The 19842-nt window shown below is 50.7% G+C and overlaps 1 protein-coding gene across 2 annotated transcripts; it reads right to left on the bottom strand.

Annotated features, from left to right (window-relative positions):
* Positions 1-488: 488 nt before the first annotated feature.
* Positions 489-18767, bottom strand: DELE1 (DAP3 binding cell death enhancer 1). 2 transcript variants are annotated; one of them, XM_059860524.1, is made up of 11 exons: positions 18649-18767; positions 18470-18566; positions 18241-18361; positions 17771-17914; positions 11423-11478; positions 9618-9711; positions 8759-8901; positions 7773-7931; positions 6857-6949; positions 3408-3564; positions 489-2540 (listed from the first exon to the last, which is right to left on the bottom strand). In XM_059860524.1, the coding sequence occupies exons 1-11, from the start codon at positions 18750-18752 to the stop codon at positions 2284-2286; spliced, it is 1425 nt and encodes a 474-aa protein (XP_059716507.1). In that variant the 5' UTR covers positions 18753-18767; the 3' UTR covers positions 489-2283. The 2 variants fall into 2 exon arrangements, with proteins under 2 accessions (XP_059716507.1, XP_059716508.1); XM_059860525.1 differs by lacking the exon at positions 7773-7931.
* Between the last annotated feature and the right edge of the window lie 1075 nt (positions 18768-19842).

Here is a 19842-nt window from a genome sequence, read left to right as displayed (position 1 = left end):
GAGTCTGCCAAAGGTAACCTGGGAAAAAGGAAGTGTGAAAACACTGTTTTGAAATACTCAGTCACAAGCTTCACCCTTTTTATGGGTTTTCACTTTGATCTGTCTGTCTGGGAGCTGTAAGACAGTTTTGGGATAATAGCATGGGTGGGGAAACCAAGGTATTGGTGACAAAGGAAGGAGCACACAGGTGTTTGTGTGACTGCACTCCTGGAGAAGGGAAGGGTGATGCTGACCCATGGGCTCATGCCACAGTGTGGGGATAGCAGGTAAGGGCTTCTGGGCTCTCCTGGACCAGGAGATCAGAAGGTATCTCTCAGATACCCCACCCCTGTTCTTTTCCATGTACCTGGAGGTGACAGTTCCCAGCTTTAGGTGTGTACACACCCCAGCCACAGCACCAGACAATCCCACAGACCATTTAAAGCAGAGTAAATGAGAAAGTTACCCCTTTCTGCTGCTCTTGGGGCTAAATGACAAGAACAATAGAGTGTGATTTCCCCAGGTGGACTTTTTAATATCCAAAATGTTGTTTTATTTAGAGTCTCCAAAATGCTTGTACAGATGAGCCCATGTCTGGCATCCATCCATGGATGGGTTTGGCCTGGCCAGCTCGTGCTGCTGCTCTGCTAACACAAATCTCTTGCTGGTTTGTTTTACAAACAAAACAGGTTCTTGCACCAAAACAATGTCAGAGAGCCAGATTCTGAGATGCAGCTGTGCAAACCACGAGGGAGGCATTTGTGACTGAGCCCTGTGGGATTCCTCTGCACTTTGTGAGCACAGGCAGAGGGACAAACAGCCAGCACAACCTCACATCTCCCTCTGCAAAGTTGCTTTGATGTCCCTGTCAGAGGAAAGTCCTTACACAAAAATACCTTATAACAAGCAGGTTTAAAAGGAGACAAATTCCTCCCTCTTGTTTCAATTTCCTGATTCTGCAAACTGCTTTCAGCCCCCCCAGCCCCTCTCCCATCCTGACCGATGCGTAAGCGCGCTCTGGATTATCACAGCATAGGAAATCCACCCCAGGAATTTCCTGCTCCTTGTATCCTGCTTGATAAAGGAAATGGTCTAAGAAAGTTTGGTCTGAGCAGAAGGAGAGAGCAGACCAGAAGAACAATCAGATGTGTTGAGGGCTGGCTGTGCCCCTCCCTTGCTGCACGGAGAAGTTCAGGATGGGGCCATTGCCTTTGTTTTGCAGAGCCTGATCTATACAGAGCACCATGGCCACAGGAAGCCGGGTAGCTTGCACAGATGCCCTTGAACCAGTTTAAACTGGTGTGAACAAATGCCTTTTTCCGGATTCAGCTGCCCCAGTGGAGGAAATTATCACACCAGCTGCCTGCTGCTGCTGCCTGCCAGTGGTGCCTTCCCACTGGGAGCATCCCTTATCCACTCTGCTGAAAATGAGCTGGCATGCTCAGCAAACAGGGACACGATGGATTTCGAAGCAAACCTTGCTCATTGAGTCTCAGAGAGGTGTGCCCGTGGGAGCAGCTCCCTGCCAGGGCAGCAGGAGAAAGAGTGGGGACAGAAGGACACTGACATGGTGCAGGATGGCCGGGGACAGCTGTCACCTCACTGCTACAGGTGGATCTGTCACATCCCATATAAAACTCTGCCCAATGATGAGAATTCACTCTCTTGCTTGCTCAGGTCTGAAAGCAGATTAAACTGCCATAATGGCAACACACAGCCAGCCTACCCTGTGCTGGTAGCAGGAGTACTGTGGGCACTTGCCTTGGAGAAAGAAAATTGCCTCACAGGGTGTGGGCCAGGACAGTCCCAGGGTTAGTTGCCACCATCCCCATATGGTGGCTTGTAAACCTCCCTGGGGGACCATGAGCAAGACATGCAGGGCTACTGGAATTAGAACCCCAGATCACACCACTGTGGTGCAGAACCACAGAATGGTTTGGGCTGGAAGGACCTTAAAGCTCATCTTGTTCTACATCCCCTGCCATGGCAGGGACACCTTCCACTATCCCAGACTGCTCCAAGCCCTGTCCAGCCTGGCCTTGGATACTTTCAGAGATGCAGGGGCAGCCACAGCATGGCTCTAATACAGAAATGCAGGTGCAGAAGCAACATCCCTCTGTGGAAGGTGGAGTACTTGATGGTGCAGGAGATATCACAAAGTTTATTCTCAAAGCCCAGGTATTTAAAAATGCCTCCTGTTCCATGAACAGAGAGCTTTCTCTTTCCTTTCACTGCCAGCCTGGTTCCAAGCCCACACCAAGGGCTGCCTTGCCCTCTGCCTGCTGGTGTCACTCACTGCCTGCTCTACTGCCAGCAGTGCTGGGGCTCCCAGCCCTGCAGCTCCAGTGGCACTGTCCTTGCTCTGAAGGCACAGCTCCACCCTGCACTGCTGAGCAGCATCACATGCAGTGTGCCTGTGCTCCAGGAGTGGGGCAAGGTGAGGCCACACTGTCCTGGCTGGCTGCTGTGCAGACCTGCAGACACAGGCTCAATAGTCCAGAAATCAGGGCTGGAGGAGGAGGCTCTTAATCCTGAAGGGAATGGATGCTTTGTGTGCACATCTGAAAGTACAGAAAAACAAGGTATTAATGACACTGGCAAAGGCTGGGCTTGATCATACAGCCATAGAATCACACCCTGAGCTGGACGACCCTTAAGGATCATCAAGTCCAACTCCTGTACAGACACCCCAACACTCCCACCCTGTGCCTGAGACTGTTGTCTAAATGCTTCTTGAACTCAGACTGGTTTGGTGCTGTACCCACTGCCCTGAGGAGTTTGTTCCACTGCTCAGCCACTCTCTGGGTGAAAAACCTTTTCCTGGTATCCAACCTGAACCTCCCCTGACAAAGCTCCAGCCATTCCCTCAGGTCCTGTCCCTGGTCACAGGGAGCAGATACTGGAGCCCTGTGATGCCCCTCAGGAGGACGCTGAAAACCACAATGAGCTCTGCCCTCAGTCTCCTCCAGCTGAACAAACTAAGTGCCCTCAGCTGCTCCTCACAAGGCTTCCCCTCCAGAACCCTCCCCATCCTCGTGGCCTCCTCTGGACACTCTCTAATGGTTTAATGCCTTTTTTATACTGTGGTGCCCAAAACTGCCTGCAGGACTGGAGGAGAGGCTGCCCCCGTGCAGAGCAGAGCAGGACAATACCCTCCTGGCCCAGCTGGTGATGCTGGGCCTGGTGTCCCCCAGGACACAGTTGGTCTTTTCAACAGAAATAATTCTGTGACCCATCATACTATGAGAAGAGCTTCTCCAGCTGGACTGGAAAGAACTGAGGAGGAAAAATGGCGCCTTCCCTTCAGACAAAAACTCCTTTGTGCCGTGGCCCTGGGCGAGCCCTCCTCTGGCAACAGAGGCCCCACTTTCACAGGGCCACCTGCCCATGCAGTGCCCCAGCTCCTGGAGCCCTGCTGGCCCTGGTACCTTGCAGCTCCTGCTGCCATGCCTGCAGTCTGTCCCGGGCCTGCCTGTTCCCCGCGGCTGCCGACTGCCGGTAGTGCCTCAGCGCCTCCGCCAGGTCCTGCTGCACTCCCAGGCCCTGCTCGTAGCAAACGCCCACGTGGAACCTGCTCTGGGCATCCTGGCACAGCAGTCACACAGGAAAGGAAACAGAGAGTCTTTAGCACCTTCTTCAGAGTTTACTGCTCTGTCTTTGGTCACCTTGCTAAGTTTACTGTTCCATCCCCCAGGCTGTATCTTCAGTAGTTTAGTCCCCTGAAGAGAAGCATAATCTCTGGCTCTGCTCCTTCCTATCCCTTTCCAATTAAATTCACTGATTTCCCCTCAACACCCAGGGCCGTGGCAGGGGAACAAAGGAGCAGCTGCCTCTGCAGAGCATCCCAGTAGTCTCAGAGGTCAGAGCTGAGGTGTCTTGGGCAGCAGTGACTGCGCCACATCCTGATCCCACCCAAACTCCGAGCACGCCCTGAGACTGCCCTAAGAGAGTTCAAGCCCAAGTCTTGTAAAAACATCACAAATGGCACAGAGGTACTTGCTGCCAAGGGCTGGGAAATTCCCCTTTAACACAACAGTGCAGCACTCTCCTGCTCAGCCTCACCTCATTTTATTCCAGAAGAAATCTCAGGCAGCAGAGATGAAGTAAATGAAGCAAATATGCACTAGAGAAAAAGCACCTGAACCACTCAGACATATGTAACTGCTGGGAACAAAGTGGAAAGCAAAGGTTGGCACTGCAGTGAAGCCAAAGCCAAACCCATGACATGTTTATATGTCAGCTATGCATTTTATCCTTGAGATCCACTGGGAGGTAAAGGGTCTCAGAGAGCAGGAAAGCAGGATGATGACACTCCTGAAAGACATTAAAAAGACTACACGGACTTGTGGTCACACAGACCTTTCCAGCAACAAAGCCAGCAGCACAGCCTGAAGAGTGTGACTGCCAGAAACATGATCTAAACAAGGCTTTGCAAAAAGAAAAAAAAAAAAAAAAAGGAAGAAAAAAAAAACCCCAAGTAAGTAGCAAGTTTTAATAAAGCCACTAGAAAAGAACATATTGCAAGTGTTGCTGTCTAGGATGTAGCTGGTAGAGGCAAGTGAAGAACTCAGTGAGTGGGTGCTTTGCAAAATGTTGCAAGTCTCAGCTTATGACAGCAATAAACTCCTTTAGAGATGAGATAAACACGTTGAAGGATTGGCACTTCAGCTGTGACAAGAGATAGGGTTCAGTCAGGAGAGCTGCACCACCATCTCTCACAGGATGAACACCTCAGAGCCAAGCCTGCAGTGAGGGGAGAGCCCCAAATCAGCAGGGCAGAAATGACTGCAACACCCTTGGAAATCTGCAGGTCAGGCTCAGTTCTCCAACAGAGCTCTTTATTAGGGGTTTGTATTCTGTGGCTGCATGTGGGAAATCAGGGAGGATAAAAAGTGGGAAACAAAGCAGAACACAGTTCTTGTGTTGGAAAAACACTTGTCAGAGTTCCCAGCTCAGCTCTAGCAGAGAGAACAACCAGAGAAACGCTGAATCCGTGACTTTTGGGGCTGTTTTCCTTTTTCTGGATTTGTACTAAACTGTGCTGTCCTTGCTTCATCCATGCCAAGAGTTCTTTCAGCCAACTAAACATCAATTCCAACTGCAGGGTAATGGGAAGTGAACCTGTCCATGGAGCCCTTCTCCCAGGAAAATGGGGACATCCCATCCCAGGGAGCCCACCATCAGCCTGCCCTCAAGGCTGAGGCCCTGAAGCATCCACAGCATTTGCTGAGCAGCAGAGATGGGGAAGGATGCTTGGGGCCTGAAACTCTGACCAAAACATGCCAGGGGTGCACCTGAGGACCTGCAGTTACCTGACAGATTTTGTGTTGTTAAGGCATTACCAACAAATGCCAATCATCTGTTTAATGGGATAACTCAATGTGATACTGTTCAGCATAAACCTCTGACTCCAGGCTGGAAAAAAGGAGCCAAGGATGAAGCTTAGGAGAGATCTTCAGCAGATTTAGAACTAAATACTGTGTACTGTGATGTCTGAGCTGCTGTGGCAAGTCAGGCCATGTCCCAGCAGACTGAGAGTGTCTCTGTGCTGGAAAGAGGGTGAAAACCCAAGTGGCAAAGTTTACAATGATGCAAAAATGACCATTCAAAATGCTCAAACTTATTATAAAGAATTAATTAAAGAAGATTTCACACACCTAACGAATGAGCAACACAGTCACAAAGGAAACAGTACTGCCAAGTGCAAAGTAGTGCTGATAGGAAGAAATTTGGGTATCACACAGTGATAGTTCCTTGAGACCATCTCATCACTGCTCAGTGCCAGGCAAAGGGCAAGCAGGGCTAGGAATTATTGGAAGGGAATGCAGAACAAAGCAGAGGAGCTCATTATGTGAGATCCATGGCATACCTCCATCCTGCGTCCACTTTTAGTCCAAGCATCTTAAAATGGTCAAAGGAGAATTAGAAAAATAGACAGAAGACTGACAAGCAAAGTAGAACAGCTTAACTACACAGAGGCACAAACTAAACCAGCACTGCAGCCTGCAAAAGAAATGACTCAGAGAGGACACACTAAAGGGCACCACAACCACAACTATTAGCCAGCAGAAGAGGCAACAGCTATTCATTATTTTCCATTGCACAAAAGCTGTGGGAACTGCAGTTAAAATGAACAGGTTCTTCAGGGGAAAAAAAAAAAAAAACCTGGCCATTACAATGCAGCTGAAAACAAGGGGACAATGGCAAGAAACAGAACTGTGGGATGCAGAAACCTGGCTGCAAGACATGGGATCCACACTTGTGCTCCTCTAAATGCTTGGGGGTTCAGGAGAGTGCTGTGCCCACACTGTAGCACTGCCCTTCAAGAAAGAGAAGCCTGGGCCACTTGGGGAAAATGCATGCTGTAAGATTCTTGGGAATCTAGCATGAGCTGTGAAGAGAAACAGCAACAATGGGGAAAGGCTGAATGGAGATTCAAGTGTTTCAATACGTTAAAGATGCCTGAATTTAAAAATAAATCCAGAAACAGTCTTTCCATCCTCTCTATAGAAGGAGAGAAACAATGGGCCAATTTTGAAGAACAGATTTGAGATAAACACAATGAAGTTCTCCAAGTGAGGCAGTAGTGAAAGATTTTGACTGAAGAGGGTGTAGATGCTCCATAATGGGAAAGCTGTACAATGCTGAAGCTGGATGGAGGCACTGGTGCTGTAGGAACTCCTCCAGCCCAACAGGGCTGTCTCTGTAGGGTCTGTGCCCAGAGCCTATCTCCTCTCCAAGAGGCACCAAGGCTCCACTCTCTCCCTTCACACTGGGCAGTAAAATCCTGGCACTTGCTCCCGTTTCCAAGAAACCCTGAAATCCTCCACCTGCAGCTGCCAAGCTGAGGACAAGCCCTGGCAGAAGGATTACTTACCCCACTGTTTGCTGCCTGTAGCAGGTACTTCAGACCTCTCTTCTCCTGAGGCTGCAGCCCCCTCATGTAGAACACTCCAAGATAAGCCTGTGCCTGCAACAAAACCACATGCTCCAGATCAGCCAGGATTTTAATTACTCGTTTTTTTAACTGATTTTTCAAGCTGCTGAGGTTACTGTGGCAGCGTGGTAAGGACCCTGTCTGGGCAGGGGCTCTTTGGAGAGCCAGGGCTGCCCTAAGAAAAATCAGCATGACTCGGTAAACACAGAGAATTCACATTTGAGAGCCAGAGAATCATTTCAAACTCCCTGTGGGAGTCAGAGGTAGGGAATGGCTCCCACTCGTGTCCTGTCACCAAGATCCAGCAGATGCACCCCCTAGTCAGTGAGCTCCAGGAGGGACAGGCACTGCCAGCCTGGCATTCCCAGGGCGAGATGGCACATGCCTAAATGCATCTCCTGGAGTGGCAAAGGAGGGCAGGAGACAGATCTGCACAGATGAGTCATCTCAGAAAATCACAGACACAAAATGAGGATCTGTTCACTCTGCAAGCACTGGAAGTTCCTCCAGTACAGTGACCTGTACTCTTGGAATTGAGAGGAGATGAAAACTGAGCTGTGTTTTCAAGCACAGGTGAGCTCTCCTAGCCAAAGGTTTAATGTAAGAGCCCCATTGACAACAGCCAACCAACGTGTGGCACAGTGGCTTTGTCTGCAGGCAGGGCTGTCTCCCAGACACTGTCAGGAATATAAACAGAGAATCAGAGAATGGTCTGGCTCAGAAGGGACCTTAAAGATCCTCTAGTTCCAACCCCCATGCTGCGAGCAGGGAGGCTTTAGAAGGCTTTCCCTTCCAGTGCTGTCTAGGATGTGGCTCCAACCCTTCAGTCAGGGCTCTCTGACCTATGGACACCAACCTCTGTGATGCCAGCCCCAGCTGCTTGCTCCAGGAGTGCCACAGCCTTGTGATGCCTGTCCCAGGGGCTGCCAGGGCCGTGCTGGAGCAGGTACCTGGCATAGCGGTACTGGGCCATGGGGTGATGGCTGCTGGCTGCCTGACAGAAATAAAAACCTGCCTGAGAGAGAGAGAGAGAGAGAGAGAGACAGCCAGCTGATGCATGCCCTGAACATGACATGGCTCCCTTCAAGCTTCACCTCTCTGGCCAGACCCATCACAAGCTGCATCCCTCCCACAGCAGAACATCAGCTGGGTCAGGTGAGACAGTGGACTGCGAGTAGCCCAGAGCCCTGGAACCACCCTGCCTGAGCTGAAGGGGGTGGCACTGGGCCAACCATGACTCAAACCAAGCTGCCTTTGCAGCTCTTCCCAGCTCCAGCAGCTGCTGGCCAGCTTGCACTAGGTGGCAGGCTGGAGTTACAGGAGCCAAACTGGAGATTTGAGAAGCCCTGGGATGTGCAGTGGTGTCTTAAATACAGCAACATGACAGGTTTCTCCTTGGAACCCCGCTGGGTGCTGGTAGCACAGCCTGTGCACCTGGAGAACCCTCAGAAGCTGTGGGAAAGGGATCTCAGAGCACCTCTCTGAGGGGATTGGTGACACTGAAAGCAGCTCTGCAAAGCTGCAATTTTTATTATTTCCAGCATTTTCTACTGAGTCTTCAGAGCCTGGGCTCTCCCAGGCTCCCCAGGGAAAGGGCACAGCCCTGAGGCTGCTAGAGCTCCAGAAGCATTTGGACAGCACTCCCAGGGATGCACAGGGGGGATTGTTGGGGTGTCTGTGCAGGGCCAGGAGCAGGATCAATGATCCCTGGGGGTTCCCTCCAGCTCAGGACATTCCATGACTTTCCCAGCCACGTAAAAGGAACAAAGCTCCAAGCACCCAGCACAAATCCCTCTCCTGATGTGTGCTCCCACACCCACTCCCCAGGCAGGCTCTGGATACCTTCTCCAAGTCCTTTTCTGTGCCCCTGCCATGCTCGTAGCACAGCCCCACGTTGAACTGGGCTTTGCTGTAGCCCCGATCTGCTGCCAGCTTGAAGCAGGTGAAGGCCACCCGGCAGTGCCCCGCCCTCATGCTCTCGATCCCTGAGGAAGACACAGCCCAAACCATGAAAAACAGGGAAAAGCACACAGCCACGACCCAGCCTCCAATGCAGCAACCTCCCCCACAGCCACTGGGCCTTCCTTGGCTCACGCCAAGTGCTCTGGGCCACTTCCAGCTGGCTCACCAACCCTCCTTCCACAGTTTCCGTAAGAAAAATGGCAACACTGCATTTTAGGGATTTTTCTGGGCTTGTGGCAGGGAGGGATCACAGGCTAACACAACGTATGGCTCACACAAGAAAGAACTTGCTTTTCAGTTCTGCAACTAGTGGTGTATATAGGGCAGGGACTTTTCTTAGCTCATTGCATCTTCCTTCTGCTTTTCTTAGAGTTGCAATCCTGCAATTGCTTCTTCAGCTTGCCAGGAAAACCGTGAGCTCAGACAATAAAAGAAGGATACAAGGATATGACATCTTGTGTTGCAAAAAAGACAGAGATGGCTTAATTTCCAGCTACAGATGTCAGGACAACAGTGCAGGCTTCAAGCAAGCCTGGATTGAAATATGCTGAGATAAATCAGGTGGCACGATGGGACAAAGGGCAATAAATCTCTCCAAGCACAGTTAAAATTGCTGAAAGGAGGCTTCAGCTTGGGTATTTGCCATCCCTGCCTTCTCACAAGACCTGCAACCATTTGGAGGTCCTCCAAAATGAGAAACCTGTGGTTTAAGGGCAAAACAAAACCAACTCCACATTACCAAGGATATTCAATGCAATGGAAATATCAATTCGGAAAATCTGCTGCAATTGGAAAGCGGCTTCCTCTAAATGCCCTCGCTGAGCTGGGTCACCCTGAGGAGTCAGAGAAAAAAGCTATTAAAGAGAGCTAAATCACATCAACCCTAGAGGAGATGCTGGCTTGGAAGCCAAGCAGTGAGACCTGTTTGTATGGTAGTTCAGTCATCAGGAGGGTGAGGTCATGTGTACACACAAAACCCTCCCTGTCCTACACAGCCACCTCGCTGGGGAAGCTCTATGGACACTGCTCCCCTGCCCTTGGCCAGGGAGCTTGGTGCAGCCTCTCAGGCACCAGCAGACCTTTCAGAATTCAGCAAATACCTCATCCTACTCAGCAGTCTGCAGCTCCTCTGGAGGGGCAGTGCAGGGACAGCTCTGAGCTCTGCTCTGGGACAGGGACAGCACCCAGAGAGTGGCTGGAGTTGGGCCAGGGCAGGCTCAGGCTGGATTTTGGGAGAAGGTTCTGCCCCCAGAGGGTGCTGGGCACTGCCCAGGCTGCCCAGGGAATGGGCACGGCCCCGAGGCTGCCAGAGCTCCAGGAGCCTTTGGACAGCACTGCCAGGGATTGTTGGGGTGTCTGATGATCCTGGTGGATCCCTTCCAAATCAGGATATTCCATGATTCTAAGATAACTCCCCCATCCAAAAATAACACTAGCCCTTGTTCCCTCAGCCACATCATGCCCAGAGCAGAGTCCCTGCCAAAACACCCTCACACCTTTGGTTTACCCAGTGCCAGCTGAGCTGCCCCCTCAGCTGCACTGGGCACTGCCCTGTGCTGCTGAAATCCTGCAGGGCACAGCAAATCCTTTCCTCCTGGGCAATGAACAGCCTGGGAGGTGGAGGAGGCCCAGCCCAGCCCAGCTCCACACCCCGAGTGCCATCGAGTGGCAGCAGAGCTCAGAGCACACGGGGAATCAGGAAAATGCCCCTTGGCTCAGGGCTGCTCCCAAGAGGCCCAGACAGGTCCAAGCCCCTCCCTGAGCTGTTCCATGATCCAGATGCAGGCTCTTCCTCCAGCCCTGCACAAGGGGCACCTCCCAGGATGGAGAGATCCATGGTCACCCCCTCAGCAGATCAAGCAAATTCCTCCTTGGTGCCTTTTTGCAGGAACTCACTCTGCTAAAAGCTGAATTTACCTCACTCTGCTCACAATGTCCTTGAGCGATTGCTCAGCCGAGTGATTATCTTAAAAAAGGAATTATTTGCATCTAAGATGTGAATTGCAAAAAATTGGCAGGTTTAATCACAACAAGAACAATAATATAATTTATGGCCTTGTGACTCTCGAGCTGATGCACTCTCTTCAAGCCCCAAGTGCTTCCCTCTTTACCAGAGAGAGAGAAGCCAGCCCTGATTTGCAGCATTTGGAGTGACACCACCTTCCCCAGTCATGGGTTGTCTGGTAAACACCAAAATAGCAACAGCATGTAATCACCTAGAGAAAGATTGCATCAAAATGCATATACACAGCATCACACTGGTGCTGCTGAATTTATTTTTTTGTTTGGTTGCTTGGTTTGGTTTTTCTCACCATTTCTTTTCAGTGCTTCCCTGCCAGCAGCCCTGTTACACAGATACATCAAAGATGGGGATGGCAGTTTGTAAATCCTGGAATTTTCTGGCTATAGCAGAGGTCAGTATATCCCACCTTCCTTTTTTTCCCAGTCTTGTGTGTGAGTGTTGCTCAGGCTGTGCTTGGGGAGCTCTGGGATGTGTTCCTGCAGGGAAGGTGCAAACAGAGGGGGTGGGAAATGAAACCTTACCTTTGCACTGTGGAGAACTGGCCCCACCCTGGAGCTCACAGGGATTTGGAATTCCCCTGCATTAAAAAAAAATCCAACAAAAAAGCAAGTTTAGCAGGGCTGTATCTTGGCCTCTTCTCATCCTCTCTATTCCATAGCTCTTTCCTGAAGGTCTGATCTCTTATTCAGTCAGGGACATCAGGAACAGAAAGAACCCCAACCAGTCTGACCTTTGGAGCAAAAGCAAGCTCTGGAATCCAGCCCTGTGGCTGCAGCTCCTCCAGAAAGGCCCCTGGTTTTGATCTGAAGACACCAAAAGTAGAGAATCTTCTGCTTTTCCTAAATGTTCCAGTAACTTGTAATCACTGCTTTAAACCCCTGTGCTTCATTTCAAATTAAAGTACTCCTACTCTGGGTTTCTGCTCCCAGGCACTGGCTCTTCTAGGCTTTTTCTTCTTTACTAAAAAGCCAATTCCTTCTTTTGAAAGTCCTGACACGACTAATCAGCCCCTCTTGATTCCTGTCTGTGATTCTATAAAGACTGCACCATTCACATCTTTCAACTGCAGCATTTTCTGCCAGCCTTGGTTAATTTTATGACTTTTTGCTACTATTCCTGAATTTCCAACGGGGTTACTGAGGTGCAGCCCCTCTCAGCAGTGCCACAGGAGGGGTGACATCACCTCCTCATGCCCAGTTTACCTGGATCAGAACTGCTGCAGCTCCCAGCTCACCCAGGGCATCACACCCAACCCTCAGCTGAGGTGCTGCCTCCTCATGTCCTTCTCTAGGTCACTTCTCTGCAGGGCACAGCCCTGCTCCTGTGCCAGGGGATGATCAGCCCTCTCAGGCACACTGGGACAAGTTCAGCACTTTGTCACCAGCTCCAATCAGAATTACCTGACAGAGCATCTCCAGCCCGAGCTAAGCCACCTTGCTCAGAGCAGGACTGTGCTGGCAGTGGTCACAGTGCCATCACTCCTGCCACTGCAAGAGGACAATGACCTCCACAAAGAGGAGACAGCCTGAGGCCAAGGATTTTTAACCTAGGTCACCACAAGCAGCTGGATCCCACAGGACATTGAACTCCAGGTGCTGGAGCCTGGACCACTCTGAGCCAGAGCTGTGCCCTCCCCATGCCTCCCTCTCAAGCTGTGTGAGAGCCAACACAAGCAAAACAAAATGTCCTTTTAGGGCCTGATTCCTGGATTCCTGGCACTGTTTGGCTCCAGGAGCAGGAGCAATGAGGTGTGCAGCAGGCAGGAGTGCTCCTTGCAGTGCCTGTGCTGTACAGCATGCAGGGAGCCATGGCCTGTGTGCCAGCTGCAGCCTCATTATTCCCAGACAAACAATTCCCCCCTGGCTGTATTCAAATGTGTGTTATCTGCACAGGCCCCACTCACCCAACAAGCAACATCACTGTGGCAAACATGACTTCTATGCAGCATTCCACCTAAAGTGGTATAATCTGTGAATTTATTAGTTGTTCTTTCTGTTTCTTTGCAGAGCAGGCATCAAATCATCTGATAGTTCTCACTGTAAGGCTCTATCGTGTATCTCCCTTGTGATGTAATTTGGGTTTTTGCCACACAAACAACTGCAAATCCCATGGAAAAAAAATGGTCTGTATTAAGAATTCTCCCACTACTTGTTTAAACAGCATTAGTACATCCACACTTTAAAGAAAATGTACATTTTGCATGGGTGTCTACTCCTAAATCAGAGACTCCTCATTTACTGTGAAAATGTTGTAATTTGGACAAACCACTGAACCATGAAAAATTAACAGCACTAATTCTGTCAGCCTGCAGAAGCACCTTGTGCCCCTCTACCATGGGAAACCCCTCCTCACTCCACAGATCAGGGTTACTAATCCCACAGAACGTCTGGAAAAAAGCACAGGGACCAACCCATCCTGACACCCAGCCCTGGTCCTGAAGGATCAGAGAGTCCCAGGATGGTTTGGGCTGGAAGGGAACTTAAAGCTCACCCAGTGCCACCCCTGCCATGGGCAGGAACACCTCCCACCAGCCCAGGCTGCTCCAAACCCTGTCTAACCTGGCTTGGGACACTTCCAGGGACCCAGGGGCAGCCACAGCTGCTCTGGGGGACCTGAATTCCCTCAGAATCACCTCTGAGGCTGGGCAAGCTAAATTATTCTTCAGGTTACGTTTAAAAGATGGGAATATCACAGGTGGAATTTTCTGCAGGACTTTATTTGTACTTCTTCAAACCCATGCTATGATGCAACGTGACTGCACATTCTGTTTTCCATGCAGTCTTGCAGCTTTCAGTGTTCTGGATGCCCAATGCTCACATCCTCAGCAGTTCATAAATATTTTTGTCTCTCTTCGCTGTTCATCCTGGACTAATCAAGTGTTGCTCACAGCTAGCTCCAAATGAGGAATTAATAATCTTCTCCTAGACAGCCTAGATTGCTCATCCCAAAACATCCACGAGAACGAAGTCACAACAAGAGCTGGCCAAAATCCAGCATTTGTGCCTCATGGAAAATTTCACTGTTTCCAATTGGTTTCATTGTGCTTTGAAATGAAAACACACTTTTGCAATGTCTGTAATCTCGGAATTGAAATAACGAATTTTACAGTTCTGCCAGGGGTAAAATACAACTCCCCAGGGCATCATTCAGCTGCTGTAACACTGAGACTGGCTGTAATCACCTGCTTGCTCACTCTGTGCCTTTAACTTCCAGCAAAAAGCCTCTGAGTGAGGCAGAAATTGCATGGAAAAAAATAAGATGTGAACACAGAGCCGAGGACTTGCTGGTAGCAATATCTAGAATGCTACTTAAAGCAAGTTTTAAGGTAATTTCCTGAAGTTTTCTTTTTAAACAAAGGAATAGATTTTGTTCCTATTGTCTTCCAATAAAATTGGAATGGCCCTTGTGGAAAGCTGAGATGTTGGGATCCATCCCACAGATCTTTGCCACAACAACAGCAGATTGTCACTGCACAGGGACACCAGCACCAGCAAGTGTGGAAATGAACTGAAACACCCAGAGAAAGGGGAAGGACATGGAATTCTCTCCAGAAGATCCCTTGCCATTGCTGGCAGCAGCCAGGGTACATTCTGCTGCTCTCTGAGCTCTGCTCTCTCATGGCAAGGCTTTGCTACCAGATTCCCCTGTATCATCTGCCAGGCGTCTGTCCTTCCCTTCCTTCTGCTCTCCCCAGCTTCCTGCTGCATCCTCATTTTGCCAGCCTCACCCTCTTTCAGTAGCTAAACACCAGGGGAAAAAAAATCCTGTACCTCAGGCAGGTTTTTCTGTAGAAAGCAAAATGTAGTGAAAGAAAGGGATCATCAAGCTCCACTTTCCATGGAAAGATTCCCAGGACTTCTCACATGACAAAAGCCTGCATTTTTTCAGGCTCTTCAGTGCACATTACCAAATCTCTTCCCCCTGACTTTTCTCCATAAATTCCCACAAAATGGAGGCACAAGAAAATGTGGAATGTAACCCGAGGAGTTATGTGTGGAGCAAAATCAAATTATTTCTGACATATATTATCTCTGACAAGTGACAGTTGGAGATGCCTGGGCAGAAAGGGTGAGGAGCAGGGATTATAAAGTCACGCTCTCCCTGGCAGAACTTTCCAGCAATCAGCTGTTCTGTGATCTGAGCAGGAGGCTTGGCTGGACCAATTAAGTCTCATTTCAATGTGTAATTTTACCTAATCACTTCTTGGAACCCACTTGTATTTCTGGCCTGTAGCAGCGAGTTCCACAATTTACCTGGGCACCGGCCAAACACAAAATGCCTTTTGCTTTTTTCCAAACTTGCCACCTGACCCTTCTGTGCTGCCTTTTAATATCAGCATTATGAAAAAGCCTGTTCCTATTCTCTTCCTCTCAACATTTTTGGTTTCACAGAGCACCAGCACATTCTCTACCACTTCTTTTTTTTAAGCTGAAGAGTCAGTCTGTGTTTGGATGTAATTGTCTCCCTGTCATCTTTTCTCTGCAGTTTTGTCTCTGTTTTTTAGGCACTGTCTTTTCCTTAAGTGCTCAAGACATGGCTGCATCCCAGACTCACATGAACCCACAGCACTGCCATGTCCTCAGCTCCTTCCTTCTCCATAATTAACATTTAATTGGCCTCACTGCTGCCGAGCACTGACTTAACCTTATCAAAAGCACATCCACAGTGACTTTAAATGTTCCCTCTGCAAGACAATTATTAATTTGACACTCCTCACTCTGTGTGTGTATTTACAGCCACACTCCCCTGTGCACACTCGTTTAACCCACCTGGGAATTATCCTGGCTTTGGTTCTGTGCAACCTTTGCCTGTGACTTTCAGATTTGACTGTCCTGAAAAAATTTGTGCCATTTGCTGCTTCTGCTGCCTCGTTCATCACCTCTGTTCTCCAAATCACTGCTGACTGTGCTGAGCAGAACAGGTTTAACAAAGGACAGGGGAATCCTACAGTAATGGCTCTCCACTGTGAAAACTTTCTTGTGCTTTAAGGAGTTACCAGCCCCAGAGTAACCCATCCATGTTCCCCCACATTAGCTTTAATTCTTTAGATAGCTTTGGTTTAGGTCCTGTCTGGATGATTTTCAGAAAGCTAAAGGCTGGATTATCTTGCTCCACATGCCTGTTGACTTCTCCAAAGAAGTCTTAACAGATTTACAACTCTCTCAAGTCTCTGCAAGGGAGCAAGCTGGCCTGAGAAATGGCTTCCTAAATCCTTCCAAGACCTTTGATACAGCCCACTCATCCCAGCATCTGACACCTCTATCCTGTAACAGAGTTTCTATCAAATTAGAATCACCTTTTTTTGCAGTTCTGTGCCTCAAACCAACAGCCACCCACCCCTTTTTAAAAGCCAGGCTGTGCAATCTGTCAGTGCTCATTCAGCTGGCCACAGAGCAGGTTTGAGCATGGCATTACAGATGGTCCTCGGAGGCTCAGTGATCTCCCAGCTTCTCAAGAACATCTGAACAAAGACCATGTGGCCTTAGTGACTTGTCACTGTTCAATGTATCAGTTTGCCCAAAAGCTCTTCCTGTTGACTCTCAGTAGGAGCTGTTTGTCAGACACACAGGCACTCCAGGACGTTCAGCTGTGCCAACTGCAGGCACTGCTGTCTCCACTTCTTCCCACCACTCCTCCCAGAGGTCCATGTCCAGTCACCTGCCAGTGCTGGAGTGCTTCTTAATATGCTCCAGGCTAAAGCAGATGGGTTAAACAGTCTAATTGGCAGTTTAGGTAAATTAACCTGGCTGTTTTCCTGGAGTTAATTAGGAGACATGGAAACAAAATGCTCCATTTGCCAACTGATGGGAATGGTAACCTCTGGCAGGAGAAGGTTTGATAAGCAGTGAGGGGCAGTAGCTGAAATCAGCACAGAAGGAAGCCAAAACTCTGAAAGCAAGCAGAAAATGGGAAACAGCTCCGACCTTTTCTGCAGCACCTTCACCATCTGAAATCTCCCCTGTGAGGGTGCTGAGGCCCTGGCACAGAGAAGCTGTGGCTGTTCCTGGATCCCTGAAAGTGTCCAAGGCCAGGCTGGACAGGGCTTGGAACAGCCTGGGATAATGAAAGGTGTCTCTGCCCATGGCAGGAAACAAGAAGAGCTTTCAGGTCCCTCTCAACCCAAACCAGTCTGTGATCCTGTGACACAGCCAACATCTGTGGCTGATTTCCTGATGTGCCTCTTCTACACCACTACTGAATGTTGTCCCCTTGCCACCTGCTCCAGCAGGCTTCCTGCTTCCAACAACTTTCCTGAGGCCATTATCAGTGTTTCCATGTCTAGTGAGCTGTAGGCCTCATCTGATCTTCCTTGGTGTGATTTTAAATTCTCTATGCAGGACATGCTTTCCTGGGCAAGACTTCAATTTTGTTGGAGTCTATCTTTCTATTTTTATAAAACTCATTTTAATAATGTCTTTGATACCTCCTTCCACTGTCTTATCTATGGCATAAGAGCTCAGAAATGCATCCTCATCTTGCAGGAAGAGAATAATTCCTCCAGTTTCACACCATGTACACCAGTCTCCCAGATCAATGGTGCAGCATTCTCCTGAATCCTTCTGGCTGCAAACATCTGTCCACAGTAAAAGAACAGGACTGGATGCTGCAATCAGTCTGCTAAGGTAGAGCACTGTTGGGAAAGCTGTTGTCACCTGCAGTTACAGCATAGCCTTGTCTCTGCCTTCAGGAGGTTTTTTCCTCCTGTCTCTGGACTCTGATTCATCTCTCTGAAATTCTGCCTTTCCACTCTCACCTGCCTCCTCTAATGTCAATAAATGGCTACACACTCCTTGGCTCTGAGCTTGCCTTGGAGGGACTCCCAGGTCCTTCTGCCATGAGTATCCTACCCCGCAGCACATGGCACATACCTGCTTCTGCCCAGGGCTGCCTCTCTCCTTGCCCCGAGGGGATGCCTGAGGATGAATTCTCTGCTACAGCCTCTGGACTTGCTTTCTGCAGGAACTGGGCCCCCAGCTGCTCGCCAGGACTGCTGGTTGAGGCTTCAGACACCACTGTAACACAGAGCACAAAGGCTGTGTCTGCTCCAGGCGACAGCACCGGGCTGTGCATGTACTCAGTGTCCTCTGACAACACAGACAAGCAGGAGGAAAGTTCGTGCAGCAGAATCCAGAGCGGAAAACAAAGGCAGAGGCACACAGAGTGGGATTGCACCCACCCGTTAAGAAGCAGAGATTCTCCTGACACTCTCCCCAGGGCCCGAGAGCGGCCCCGAGCCTCTCCCAGCTCTCTCCCGGCCTCACTGAGCACAGCCCGAGGCAGGAAGGCAGGAATCCCAGCCGGCCGCCCCCCGCCGCCCTCCCGGGCCCCAGCCGCTGACCTGCGGGCTCTGGGGACAGCGAGGAGCGCCAGGGAAGCCTTCGCTCTGTCCGGGCGTCCTGCAGCGAGCGGAGCCCCGCGATCTGCCGGAGCAGCTGCAGCAGCAGCGCGCCCACAGCTCCCTGCGGAGAGCGGACACGGTCAGGGAACCGGTCGGAGAGCGGACACGGCCAGGCTCCCGCCCGGCTCGGCTCGGGGATCCCCCGAGGTGTCCCCGCGCTGCTCCTCACCCAGGTGACGGCCTCCCGCACGGAGTAGCGGCGCACCAGGCCGGGCAGCGGCTGCCGCCGTCCTCCTCGCTCCGGGCCATCCTGACACGCGGCTGCCCTGCAACAACCGCACACAGGGGCGCCGTGAGGCCGGGCCGCTCCGCCGGCCCCGGGGCGGAGGACCCCCGAGCCGCACTCACCGCTCGGGGCTGCGGCCGCGGCCGCCGCCCAGCCCGGGGGCACAGGCGGGGCGGGCGGGGGTGGGCGCGCAGCGGCCCCGGCCCAGCAGCAGCAGCCGCCACATCCCGCCCGCCCCGCCGGAACGCGCGGGCCACAGAGACGGGCGGGCGGCCGGGCACGGCGGGGGCACGGCGGGCCGGGACTGCGGGCACAACGGGCACACAGGGGACAGCGGGGACAAAGGCGGCTACGGGGAGGGAGGGAGGAGCGGCAGCATCGCCACGGAGCGGTGATACAGCGGCACGGAGCGAGGACAGAGCGGCGGCGGCACCATAGAGCGCGGGTAGAGCGGCCCCGCCGCCATGGAGCGCGCGCAGAGCGCCGCCCGGCCGGGAGGTCCCGTGTGGGCGCTGAGGGGGTCCTGGTCCCCGCAATGAGGAATGTGTAAAACATTTCGGAAGAAAATGTGTGCACCGGGTTTCGATCGCTGTCTGCTTTCCAGCCTAATCAGCAAGAAGGGTGATTGTGTCCGTGAAGCAGCAGCTCACGAGCTCTATGTGATGTCCAGGTGTTCCAAAGAGCGATCACTTGTTGGTAGAGTCACCTTGCAAATGACGCTGACATTTCAAGAATTCATTCTCAGTGAGAAATAGTTAACGATTTGTCCAGTGTAACACGGAATGAGAAGGGGGTTATGAAACAGGGTGCTGCCCTTTTGTTGCAGAATGCAGAATAAATTAAAGAAGGATGTTCTTTGGTGCTTGATCTTTGTATGCTTTCGAGCCACATCAACAAGCAGGGAGATTTAATCCCTGGAACAAATAGCACCTAACAAGCTGTAAGTGATGTCCAAGTGTTAGAAGGACAAATTACTTGGAATTGCCTTGCTAAGGTTTAGGGCTGGACAAGTTTCAATGACCTCAGACCCCAGGGAGGTTGAGGAAGCTTGTAAAGAAGGATGTACCACTGATGGTGGACACAAGGCAGAATTTATAGACACAAGGACATTTGGCAGAACCCACAAGATAAGGAAGAATGTGATAAAGCCAACTCAGCAGCTGGGCTGAAATCAGCTCTGATTGGGTAGAAGGTAATTCCAGCAGGGCCAGGTCACAACCACTGACCCATGGCCCAAGAAACCACTGACCCAAAAGAGGAGAAGGACTGAGCCTGGGCCTAATTAGCATGAGAAACGAGAGACTCATTAACCAACA

Source organism: Haemorhous mexicanus, chromosome 15, assembly GCF_027477595.1.
Source record: "Haemorhous mexicanus isolate bHaeMex1 chromosome 15, bHaeMex1.pri, whole genome shotgun sequence".
Taxonomy (NCBI): domain Eukaryota; kingdom Metazoa; phylum Chordata; class Aves; order Passeriformes; family Fringillidae; genus Haemorhous; species Haemorhous mexicanus.
The sequence above is the reverse complement of the archived record's forward strand: the minus strand, read 5'-3'. Positions and strand labels throughout refer to the sequence as shown.